The sequence below is a fragment of the Camelus dromedarius genome, chromosome 12 (assembly GCF_036321535.1).
Source record: "Camelus dromedarius isolate mCamDro1 chromosome 12, mCamDro1.pat, whole genome shotgun sequence".
Lineage (NCBI taxonomy): Eukaryota > Metazoa > Chordata > Mammalia > Artiodactyla > Camelidae > Camelus > Camelus dromedarius.
Window position 1 is genome coordinate 42,582,798 of NC_087447.1, and position 12,628 is coordinate 42,595,425.

At 45.5% G+C, this 12,628-nt stretch overlaps 1 protein-coding gene across 6 annotated transcripts in view; it reads left to right on the forward strand.

The window, feature by feature from the left end:
• Window positions 1–12,628, forward strand: part of SCUBE2 (signal peptide, CUB domain and EGF like domain containing 2) — a 63,108-nt gene that overhangs the window by 29,098 nt on the left and 21,382 nt on the right. For 4 of the 6 annotated variants that reach the window (XM_064492584.1, XM_031460055.2, XM_064492586.1 and 1 more), the window contains 8 exons: window positions 628–750; window positions 3,426–3,542; window positions 4,862–4,984; window positions 5,410–5,526; window positions 5,764–5,850; window positions 7,601–7,705; window positions 9,864–10,019; window positions 10,404–10,610. In XM_064492584.1, coding sequence (XP_064348654.1) covers window positions 628–750; window positions 3,426–3,542; window positions 4,862–4,984; window positions 5,410–5,526; window positions 5,764–5,850; window positions 7,601–7,705; window positions 9,864–10,019; window positions 10,404–10,610 — 1,035 coding nt within the window. The remainder of the gene's footprint in view (window positions 1–627; window positions 751–3,425; window positions 3,543–4,861; window positions 4,985–5,409; window positions 5,527–5,763; window positions 5,851–7,600; window positions 7,706–9,863; window positions 10,020–10,403; window positions 10,611–12,628) is intronic. The other 2 variants (XM_064492587.1, XM_031460061.2) reach the window with 2 other exon arrangements.

Consider the following 12,628-nt stretch of genomic DNA (forward strand, 5'->3'; position numbering starts at 1 on the left):
AAATAACAGCCAAGATTGTTATCCAGAAACTTAATGAATAACTGTACCATTAATTGTACTGATGAATAGAGACCCCAATGACCTGCTAGCATTTCACAGGCAAGAGTACAAAGGCTTAGTTCTTTAATATGATTTAAAAAAAAAAAGTAGATAAGTTATCAGATAAAACTGAGAAAAGATAAGATTAACTGAGTATCAGAAATCATTTAAAAGCATTGAGGCTATTTGATCGTTGTGTAATTTGCCAAAAAACTCTAGTTCCTTATAACTTTAATCATTAAACTGGAATGGAAAGGATAGGAAAGGAAGCCATCTTATCCTGAGAGACTAGTGCTAGGGTGAGAATATACTAGGACATCACCAGTCTTTCCCATAGTTTATTTCCTTAACGCTAGTCAAGGGAAGGGTAGCCTAAGCCAGAGTTCTCTGGGGATCCAGGCACTTCTCTTTCAAAATGCCAGAAAGGAGAACATGTGTCAGATTAAAGACATCAGCAAACATCCTAAACTCCTTTTATGGGTCTGTTTTTTTTCCGAGGATAATGAAGCGCACACAATAGCACTTTAGGGATTTGTGGAAAACAAGGAAAGTACCCCTGTCTGATTTGCTGATGCTTGCCTGTTACAGATATTGATGAGTGCCAGACGCGCAATGGAGGTTGTGATCATTTCTGCAAAAACACCGTGGGCAGTTTTGACTGCAGCTGCAAAAAGGGATTTAAATTATTAACCGATGAGAAGTCTTGCCAAGGTATGTGCTGAATCGCAGCCGTGCTGTGCAATGCCCACTGGTTGGAACGGAGAAGACAAGACCCCACCCGGGCAGAGACTGGCCCGCTGGGCTCCTCACCGGAGTCATTAATCCAACCTCCAGCCTGTGCTTCACTTACTTCATCTGTTAGGTAAAATACAAGCACTGAGGTACCTCACGGGTATATTTTGGAAATTAAGCTGTTAATGATTAGAGAACACCTTGAAGAACCCATCTGGTGAGATCACAGCAGAGCTGGCTGCTGGAAGCAGGGTGGACCGCAGGATGCAAGCAGGGTTGCACTAGGGTGTTGAGGTTACGAATAATTTTCCTTTTCTAAAGTTTCCTTTAATGTTATGGATTTTTGGTGGCAAAAGATGTTGATTTAGTTCACATACCTTTTCCCAGCAAAAAGTTGAGGTCAACTCATAATCACCATCTTGTACCAGGTGGTCTCTTCCTTATGGGCCTTGTTTGAATGACCAGCCTTTGGTGTTTGGGGAAAGGAAGCGGGTGAGGGAGGGAGGGGATTGAGTGGAGGAAAGGCTGGGTGGTCCGTGGGCAAGATTTCAGTCCCCTTCTCAGACACATCCCTCCCACATAAGGGCTGCAGCAAGGGAACTTCTCTGTGTAGCAGTTGTTGACATTAATAATTATTTTGGACAATGATAAGCTGTTCTGGGTTGGGGGACATCATTTATATTTTCAGATGAGCATCTTTATGCCCAATTGATATACAGGAAGAAGCTCTCAAGAAAGATGGGCTGTCGTTTATTCCTGTTCCATTTCTGAGAATAAGGACAACCTCACTTATGTTGTTAGAAATCCCAGAATTAAATCAAAATCAGAAAATAACATCTGGTTTCACTTTAGCTAATAAAGAACATTGTCTTTTTACAATCTTACGGTGTCAGTCAGGTTTCTCCCTTGGTTTTTTTCTTCTTGATGCACAATTTGTCAGGCACTTCACATAGAACTCCCTTTAAATCCAGCGAGTTCATTCTGAATGATCACTGCATGGTTTCCTTCCATTTGACTTGGAAAGAGAATTTGCTGTTCCACGTAATGTTTCATAATGTATAGAGCAAGAAATACTGTTTAAGCTGTGTAAACACATTAAAAAGGAATTAGAAAAGTGATCTCATTATTTTTGGCAACGCAAATGCCCAACATGAGCAGCCAAAGTCCGCTACTGAACGAGCCTACTTTCTCAGTAGCTGGCTGATATTAACAGAATTCATAGAATGACCTCAATTACTACAGAAGAAATGAACTTTTTCTTATTTTTTACTGATCAGTCTTGGTAGAACAAATATTTGCACAGAACAAAAATTTACTGAAGAAATTTCCAGGACTTCTGGGAAAAGTTAACGGATGAAGAGATTTTGTAAGATTTTGCCTTTTTATAATTTCATTTTTTTCATTCCTCGAGTTCCTTCCAAATGTTTGTTTTTTTTTTATTAACATAGTTTCTCGTGGCACATTTGGCATTGAAAAAGTGATCTAGCAATGGTCTAGTTGGCTTCCCCCTGAGTCCTGCACTGGTCCTGGTTTATCCATTTGCAGACACAAGTCCTAACTCTGTTAAAACCTTCCAAAGGGTTGAGGAAATGAAGCACTGAAATTCTAGTGTTCAGGAAAGATGTGAGAATCAGACCAGGGAAGAAAGCATGATTAGATTGACAAATGCAGCCTCCTAAGGTTAGTTTCTGTGATCTCAACTGAAGTCAAGGATGCCTCCACACTGAACCGGGAAGGGAGGGGCCCCATGGGACTGACGGTGGGAGAGGAATGAAGCCAGGGGATTGGCCAAGAGGATCCTGTTTGGAGCTTAAGCACCAAATTTTGGTGTCTGCAACAGAAAATCACCAAGGGTGTTAATTTTTTATTATTCTTATTTTTTATTGAAGTGTAGTCAGTTTACAATGATAGTTTTAGGTGTACAGCAAAGTGATTCAGTTATACATATACATGCATACATACATATATATTTTTTCAGTTTCTTTTCCATTATGGCTCATTACAAAAAACTGAATATAGTTCCCTGTGCTATATAGTAGATTCTTGCTGCTTATCCCCTTCACACATTGCCATGTGTCCAAGGATGTTAATGTTAATGCATTCTTTTAATTCAGAGGGCATCAAAACCCAGGATCAACTGGCCTCCTGGGACCAGAAGACTAATTCTGGCAAGATCTGAAAGAGATAGGAACCAGATTTATCTCTAGCTCAAATGTTTCCTTCTTTTAATTGGCCATAGCTTATAAAATTACTATAGCTTTTTTTTTTCACCAATTAGTAATAAAACAATGATAATGCACGGGTAGCACCTTGTAGTTTACAAACCCTTTTTAGGTATGCTATCTCACTTGACTTCATTGAGACATTTAAAATTACTCAGCCCTGCAGGTAAGCATGGGTGAGAGAGACCAACGGAGCTTTTAGGCAAGTGCAATTTGCAATAGAATTTGGAAATAAGAGTCCTGGCTGTGAGTATATTTTCTGTGGGTTACTCAACCCTTTCTTTAACCCAAGTGGGCAGGAGAACTGATAGATAATTTTTCACTCTATTGTTTTGGTTATTGGACAGCAGCTAGTGTTCTTATAAGCGCCTTCTTTTCTCCACCTGTCTCTCAGAGTTGGTTTCAGCTCCCTTCTCCCTCTGACAATTACAGATGTGGATGAATGCTCTTTGGATAGGACCTGTGACCACAGCTGCATCAACCACCCTGGCACATTTGCATGTGCTTGCAACAAAGGATACACACTCTATGGCTTTACCCATTGTGGAGGTGAGCAGAATCCCTCTAGAGTTGAATGAGGCTCCTAAGGTTTCCCCAGATCAGGGACAATTTTTCTACCTCGGGGGATGAACTGGACATACCAGTCCTGAACAAGAGTAGCGAGTCCATCAACTCAAGGGAAGCATCTGCTACGGGAAATCTTCCCACATTTATCCCTTTGACTCTTCAAGTGTGACATGGAGCAGAGAGAAGAGCAAGCAATTTGGACTGTGAATTCTTTAGGGACTTTACTGATGCAGTTGTATGCAGAGAATGGGAGGATCTCTCAGGAGCTGATACCCTATCCATTGGAACTAGTGAAGTCACTGTCCTCAGAGAGGCTTGGCAGTGCGTCAGTCAGTTCCACAGCCCTGCTGTGCATTGCAACTGGCTGCAGAGCTTGGTTCAAGCTCTTTGTGCAGGTCTCCGAGCTGGAAGCAGGACCACTGACTCTGTCTCTCAGCTCTGAGCCCTTATAGCAACATGTCCTGATGTCTCATGACCTCACAGCCAAGTACACTACGGCTTAAGTCAGCTTCGGCGTTCCTCCCCTCCTAATCATCAGATGCATTCAGCAGTCTTTGAGGATACAGATTCATAGTCTGGTTCCAAATGTCTAGGGCTTCCAAGGTGGTTTTGGGGATCTGAGGATGTGGGAACCACTGGCCTAAGTACTTCCTGCCCAGTCCTTGTGTCCTATGTCCTTAAGAAGAATGGATAGTAGTGATTTGCTATAGATAGTGTTGTGTCTCTTCCTTTTCAACTTATCCCTGGCATGGCTAAAATCATACTCTTCCAGTCCATCAAGAAACCCCAAGGAAATGCTCCCTAAATATGGATGTGTGTCTAGGTTTTAGTTGGAGTCACCTTCTGACCTGGACTCAGTCTCAGGTTAATGAGGATTAGTGCAAGTCATTTTTCTTATCTACACCCCAGCTATATGAACTGTCACGTGGGGAATCCTAATTCTCTCTATCTCCCTTGGGACGTAGCCCAGGAGGATGGTGGGGTTTTAAACTGGAAGCCTGTGCAGTGTCTGAGTCTGACATCTGAAAGTAGAATGTGACCGTTTCTGAGTGTCCTTAATGGGGGAACTGTTTGGTGAAGAATGGAACTCAAGACCATCCTGGTGAGGTGCATACCAGGAAATGCATTGAGTGGGCAGTGGCATCAGCTGGCGCCAAGTGCACATTCTGAAGGCAGCCAGCACCTTCCCTTTGTTTAGTGAGTTCCAGCCACGGGACGCCCCCCTGCTCCTTCCTCAGCGGAGGGGTAGTGTCAGCCGGGTCAGGATGGGCTGCTGTGACCGAGAGTGTTTCGTTCCACAGACACCAACGAGTGCAGCGTCAACAACGGAGGCTGCCAGCAGATTTGTGTGAACACAGTGGGCAGCTATGAATGCCAGTGCCACTCTGCGTACAAGCTCCACTGGAATAAAAAAGACTGCGTGGGTAAGAGGCGCCGAGGCTCGGGCCCCGTGCGCGGGCTCCCGCTGGCCCAGCAGCACGCTCCACGTCCGGCTGGACCCGGAGTGCAGCTCACCATCCCTCCACTGATCTCTCCTCCCCTTAGCTGCAGCAGCCGATCTTTAAATAGTTCAAAAACAGGAGATACTTTGCAGGCTCTTTGGTGTTTCCTTCTGTGCTTCTGCGTAGGTTGGAACTCCCGTCTGTTTTCCTGGTTGCTTTTCTGCATGGGAAGAATAGCATACAAGGCGCTCCTTTACCCCGGGGGAGTAAGCGGGGTGTCTGTTCTCTGGTGGGTGTCAGTGCTCCCTTCTTTTCTCGGGGCCTGTGATGCATGGGATTCAGCTGTCCTTGTCACACCAGGAAGTGTCTTTCTCTCTCTGTAAGTGTCTGTATTTTGTCCTGTCTAGAAGTGAAGGGGGTCCTGCCCACTAGTGTATCGCCCCACGTGTCCCTGCAGTGCGGTAGGAGTGGTGGAGGAGACAGGTGCTTCCTCAGATGTCACTCTGGCATTCACCTCTCTTCAGGTGAGTGGGTCGCAGGCCCTGGGGCAGGTCCTCATGTCAGGGCTAGGCCTTCCTGGTGTTAGATGCCCTCAAAGGGCTTCCAGGTCTTTGACCACTGGAGGCCCATGCTTTGAGACCCTGTGTTCTGGGGGTTTCTCTAGTGGTCCACGTGGAGTGGGGGTGGGGGGTGATTGGAGCTGCCACCAGGAGAGAAAGTAACCCTGCTTACGCGCTGACCATCCACGTTCTGTCTGTCAGGACTGCAAGAGGCCTATTCTGTCACCTGCGGCTCTTCCTCTCCTCTGAGGAGCAAACAGCAAAAATCAAATGACTCTGCTTTCAGGGGTAATTACCAGATCTGCCTGTTGTCTCTGGGGCTCACTGTGTTCAATGGGCTTCATTTGTGGGGTGCAGTTCTCGGGCATTGGTCTTGCTTTCTTTTCTCCTAATCTCTTTGATGCTGTGAGCACATTACAGGATGTTCTTGCCTGTGGCCTTGGTACCTGCCATCTGACTCACCACATAGCAGATGCTTACTGAGTGTCCACTGTGTGCCGGGAGGCTCCGGGCAGCCCTGGTGGGTCATCATATTGGGCAGGGGCCCACGTAGCTCTGGGCCTAGAAGACTCAGGTCTCCCCAACTCCCTGTACCATTGAGCACCTCAGAGACCCCGCAGGAAATGTGTGCTTGGGCACATGGCATTGGTGGAGATGGTGGGCATTGGTGGGCATGACAAGGGGAGAAAGGGGCCCAAACCCCTTCTGGTTTGTCAAACGACAAAGAATGACATTGAAAGCACTTAGGAGGCCTAGTCTTCCCAGATTAAGACACGTCTGTGATGATGTCATGAGAACATCTGAATAGGGAAGTGGTTCTCAGTGTCCATATGATGTATATGAGCAAAGCTAGAGACTCACAGCATGGGGATAACAGCTCGTGTGAATTGACGGAGCAGTTAAAACGTGCCAGCCACTGTCGACATGTATTAGCTGATTTCATCCACACCACAGCCCTCTGGGGCAATGTTACTATTATCCTCATAAACAGATGAAGAAACGGAGGTTCAGAGAGGTGAAATCAAATATCCAAAGTGACTCAGATAGGGAATAGTGGACCTAGGATTTTGACCAGGCAGTCTAGGTCTAGAGTCTTAGGCACTATCCTCCACTGCCCCTCTGGCCTGATAATTTGGACCCAACCAGAGGGGACATTGTGGTCTGTTTCACTAAAACCCTCAGTGATGATCCCTTGGAGATTAAGGCTACCCCAACGGTAGGCAAGCAAATAGTTAAGTTATTCAATTCAGACAGTATTTCAATACGTACCAGACAGTAGGCTGAACATTTTTTTGTTTTTGCTTTGCATTATGTTGTTTAATCTTCACAACAGCCTAGTAACGTAGGGACTGTAATTGTGTCTGTCTTACAGAAGAGATAACTGAGGCTTAGGGAAATTAAGTAACTTGCTCAAGTTCTCATCACAAATGCAAGAGCTGGAACTTGAAATCTGGTCATTGGCTCCAGACCCTAACATATAGTTAAGACTGACTGTGGAAGGAGAGCAGAATTTTCCACGTGAGGCCCTCAGAGTAGGACCCTTGCTCCCTCACAGACCCTGAAAATCCTAGGCACAGTTAGAGCCTGCCATCCTTGTCTGGAATGGTGGCTCCCTCAGCCCTGTCCTCGCAGGACAGGCTTGTATAGGAGATTCTGCCCCTTCATTTCCCTCAGCTGTCTTGTCCAAATCTGAACTAGGGGATTCTGGCCTTCCTTCTTGGAAAGGCACAGAAATGACCTCATTTTCAGCTCCCTGTTGAGGCCATTTTTGGCTCTCCCTTTGTTATGTTTGAGCCCTGGATTCCTCTCAGATGGAGGGATCAGTGTGACCCTTAGGAGGCCCCTGGTGCCCCTAGTCCCAGGAGAATTAGTGGGTACTCCATGATCTCAACTTTCCTTGGTCTCATCAGAGCATCAGAGGGGACTCGGTGTGCTGTGTACAGTGGGACCCAGCCAGCGGAGAGCTCACCGGTACCCACGTAGGGTTTTCATTCCTTTGCCTCTGAAGGTAACACATCTCACTTGTTTCTTTCTGAAGATGTCGCCACCGTCAGGACAAGTGTAACCTTTAAGCTAAATGAAGGCAAGTGTAGTTTGAAAAAGGCTGAGCTGTTTCCCGAGGGTCTGCGACCAGTACTACCAGGTATGGAATCAGCTGGCTGGTGCAGGGAGCTTGTCTGCATGTTGGGAAAGGGGTCTGTACCAAGCCAAGCCCTGCAGATGGGATCAAACAGTTCAGAATCTCCAAGGACTCTCTTCACAAGAGGGAGAGAGCCTAGCCTGGCACCCCCATATGCTCCTGGGTTTATACTTCAGGGTATCCTTTGGGAGGTGCAAAGGGTGAAGCTCTGGAGAGACCTGCAAGTTCACAGGAATCAATAAGGGCTTAAGACAGGCTAGTAATTTGTGATCATACTCGGTTAAATTTTCTAGTTCTTAGAGTTTGCTTAAAATCTAAGCCAGAGAAATGAAAAAAAAAATGTTTGGCTTGGCAAGGATAATCTTTGATGAGCAAAGATGTAATATCCAGCTTTCATGCTGGATCTAGTTTTTGGAGGCAGTGATGCCACTGGCTTCAACAGAACAAATACTATCCAAGTAGACATGGCCTTATGCAAAGAGCAGAATCCAACACTCCTCTTTCTTCTCCAGCTCACATTTCCGATATTATTTCATAGAATAATTTTGGAGAATTAAAAAAAACAGTTTTCATGTATTAGGGAGTGTTCTTTTCCCAATCTACCCTCAAATAAATCATACAAACAAATGAATGGAAAGTACTCTTGTCACTTTTGACTGCCTATTTTAGGTAACTAACCAAGATTAATTTTGGCACCTCATTCATGCAGCCATTAGTTATATGTTTTCAAAGAATGCTTAATGACGTAAGAAAGTGTTCTTGTTACAATGTTAAGATGGAAGAAGAGAGACTAACATATTGTGTATCTAATACAACCCAAAATGTGTAAGAAGAAGTGTGAGTAGGAGAAAAATAAACAAAACTCGCCGTATCCTTATTAGTGGGTTATATCTGGGTGGAAGGATGATGAGTGATTCTAGTTTTTTTTCCTGCATTTTTCAAATTTTCCACAGTGAGCATTTATGCTTTTATATCAGAGGGGGAAAGCATTATTTAAAAATAAATTTGGTCTGTAGTTCACTTAATGGTATTGTACTAATGTTAATTTCTTAGTTTTGATAAAGACACATGTTAATGTAAGATGTTAACATTAGGGGACCCTGGGTGCAGAGTATGTGGGAACTCTGAGTACTATCTTAGCAACTTTTCTATACATCTAAACTTATTTCAAAATAAAAAGTTTAAAAAATAGATATGGGAAAATGGAAAGGGAGACAGGTTCGAAATAAGCATCTGTTCCATTTGAGATTTGAAGTTAACCTTTTGAAAAGGTAAGGTAGATCTTTAGGGGAAATTAATTTGCCTCGTCCTTCCTTTGGCCCCAATGACCTGTTGCTTTGAACATCCTTATAATGTTAGAGAAGAATATAATACAGATAATACAGCCTTTGAAAAAAAGTAGGATTGTAAAATAGAGACAAGTGAATTGTGTGGATGGTATGTGGACCTGCTCTTTGGTCCTAATTAACAATCATTAGTTAAGAGATTCACTGGAAGCCATGGAGGGAGGAGTGATGGCCAAAGTCAGGAATGAGGATGTGCAAAGGCCTGTGTTACGTGACACTTTCACTCCCATCCTACCTGCCGTCATGATATTGTTTGGTTCTGTTGGTTCTTTGTGCCATTTATTGCTCCCGGTTGTCTCAAAACGAGACATCACTGTTGATGTGCTTTCCAGCTTTCCCTTCGGCTTGGAGTTTCTCCAAGGTCAGTTTCCCTGAAAGCAGGAGTCTCCTTTCTACCCCTGTGTTCGTTCTTTATTGGAAGCCTCAGCCCCTGCTTGGGACACCGTAGTCCAGCTTTACAGAAACCAACTGTGAGAACATGAATGCACCTTAACAAACCGCCAGTCAGGAATGCAAGACGAGCCCTGGTTCCCATCTTCCACATATGTGGCCGGTCGGTTGGAAATATCCAGCATTTATCTGTGAAAATAATTTTCAAGAGCTACATGGTAAAGTTATACAGGAGGCAACACTGGCTCTTCAAGATTAAAATGTCATCGTGCTCCAAACTGAGGGCTTGCAACGTCTTGGCATCTGGAGTTAATCATTTGGTCCCTTGAGAGTTGTTTTAATGAAATGTTTACAGAGTTCTAGCGAATGCTCAGCTGAGTGCTTTGCCAGGATTTGGCTTCCGATAATTTTGTTTCTTCATACAGAGAAGCACAGCTCAGTAAAAGAGAGCTTCCACTACGCAAACCTTACATGCAGCTCCGGCAATCAAGTCCTGGCAGCCCCTGGCCGACCGAGCACCACTCGGGAAATGTTTATCACTGTTGAGTTTGAGCTTGAAACTAACCAAAAGGAGGTGACAGGTTGGTTTGAAAACAGTTTCTGGTGCCAGGCTTCCCACAGCTTGCTCCTTATTTCTTTGCCTTTCGCTTTTCATCATTCTTGGGGGGAAAAACAGTGTAACCACTGAAGTATCTCCTGTTTTGTTTTTTTTAACCCCCAAACTAAACTGAATTTGTTTGGAACCTGATGATTTTATTTGCTTTATCAAAACCCAAAGCTACCATTTTGGTCAACAAATTTCTGTTTGAGTCGAATGCTGCCCAGCCTGCCAGGTGCCCAGCTCTGAATCTCTCCCCATCCTGTCCACAGAGAGCTGCGGTGGTGGGTCCTGCAGTTGGTCTGGACAGGCTCACATGTTGTGGCCTGACCCCCTACCCCCACTGCTGTCTCTCTCCTTTCTGTAGCTTCTTGTGATCTGAGTTGCATCATAAAGCGAACAGAGAAGCGGCTGCGGAAGGCTGCCCGCACACTCCGGAAGGCTGTCCACAGGGAGCGGTTTCACCTCCAGCTCTCAGGCATGGACCTCGAAGTGGCTAAGAAGTCTCCCAGAACGTCTGAACACCGGGTGGAGTCCTGTAGAGTGGGCCAGGGCCATGTAGGAAACCAGTGTGGTGAGTGGCCTGCTGGCTGCAACATTCTTGCTAACACAACTGTCTTGAGCTCCAGAAGTAGTCAGGGTAAGCAAAAGCAAGCCTGGCCCATCCTTTCCTCCCCACTCTCCTTCCAGAGAACACCCTGGTCACCCACTCTCATTTGAGAACTACACGTTGGTGTCAGCAGTGCCTACTGGATTAGGGTCCCCCAGCACCCAGCATAGTGCCTGGCTTGTGGTGGACACTTAGCATGTCTGTTGAGTTGAGGGACAGAATGCAAGAGGCAGGGCTGATGAGAAGAGGGAAGATTGCCTTTTAAGGATCTGAGGGACCGTGGTCTTCAGAGCACTCTGGTTCCCCACCTGGGGCAGGACTGCAAGTATAAGGCATCCTTGAATCCTTTCAACACTCCACTATCACGGTTCCCCTATCATCCCCCTCTGGTCTGACCCGTGGTGGCAATGAACAAACTCCTGTCCATAGCTTTGTGCAGAGGCAAGGCTGGGGGTCGCTCAGCTGCCTTCTGAGATCCCTGAGCTTCGGCCCAGACTTTCTAGTACTGTCAGTTCCATGTATGTTGTGTGTGTGTGTGTGTGTGTGTTTCAGAGTTAAATTTGAGACCCAGCACTTGAGCAATAAGATTTCTATTCCTCTGATGAAGTTCCAGGCAAGGGGAATCTGAGCAGGAGGTTCCAGGATGGTCAGTCCTGAGATTTATTAGTTTGTTGTGAAAGACTATTCTGGGCAATTATAAGAAGTTCTACCTAAGAAGTCTTAGATGGGGGGGAAAATTAGGGTCTCATTTTACAGTAATAATGGTAATGATTTATTGAGTCCTTCCCTGTCACAAGCATAGCACTAAGCACTGTATCCCAACCCTCATCTTGCCAGGTGGGTGTTACTGTGTCCAGTTTACAGAGGAGCAAGCCGGGGCTCAGTGGGCTAAGTGCTCAGCGCACACTAATGGTCCCACTCCAGAGCCTGTGCTCTAGCCTCAAGGATGGGGAATTTCGATAACCAGGCCCCTCCAGAGTAAACCAATGTCTTTTCTGAAGTGTCATTAGAATCCGAAGGCCTGAGAGATGAAGCTGGGGCTAGGGGTAATAAATCAGTGTTTCTGAAGAAGGAACACTGAGCCCAGGGGCACTTGTTCAGGAGAATTATCAGCAATAGCACAGCCCAACTCTGTGGCTTCACCAAAATGTAATGAAAATCAAGTGTGAAATCAAGTGTAACTGTTCTCCAGGGGCTGGATCTCAAATAGTCTTGACTTTTATTCCAGCTGACTCTCTTAAAAAGAAAGAAAGAAAAAAAAAATAGATAAAAACAACTAGCTGGTTAGTTTGTTCTCATTTAAAATTCTAAGAATTCCAGTTTCCATACCAAAACGGTGATGAGAGTTGGCTATTGCTGCCCTACTTTTCAGGCTAAGTTGCAGAAACTGTCAGGGACAGGCAGGCTGGTCGTCCTTCTCGCCTCTCAAAGCTGAGTTGTACCCCTTTCCCCCCAGCTGCTGTCCTGTTAGAAATAGGCCCTGCAGGCTCGCCAGGGAGCCTCTGTGGCCAGGTAGGAATTCAGGAAAAACTCGTGTCAAGGGCCCTGAGGAACAACTCCCAGTGAGAATATTATCCATACCTCCGTGGGTATGCTTCTGGGGAATAAAGGCCCAAGGGTGAGGATCAGGGGTTACTTAACAGAGGCCCCGTGACCCTGACAACTTGTGAAAGACACTGAGTCCAGGGTTTATGTAGCTGTGTGACTGTGTGCCTGAGATGCCCGTCATGCTGAGTTAGGTTGGGTTTGCTTCTAAGGGAGGCCGTGTGTCTTGTCTCAAGAGCGCCCTCTAGCACTGGATGAATTTTGTAGCCCACAAGGGACCATATCAGGTTCACCGGGCCTGAGAGCAAGGTTGAAGATTTTACCCTGTAGAGGAAACAGCACGAGGAGCTACCAGTGAAATTCCTTCCTCCTGCTGGAGGGAGGAGGCAGATGTGAAGAAGGGTCAGGTGTGTTAGTTAGAAAGGCTTTTTACCCAG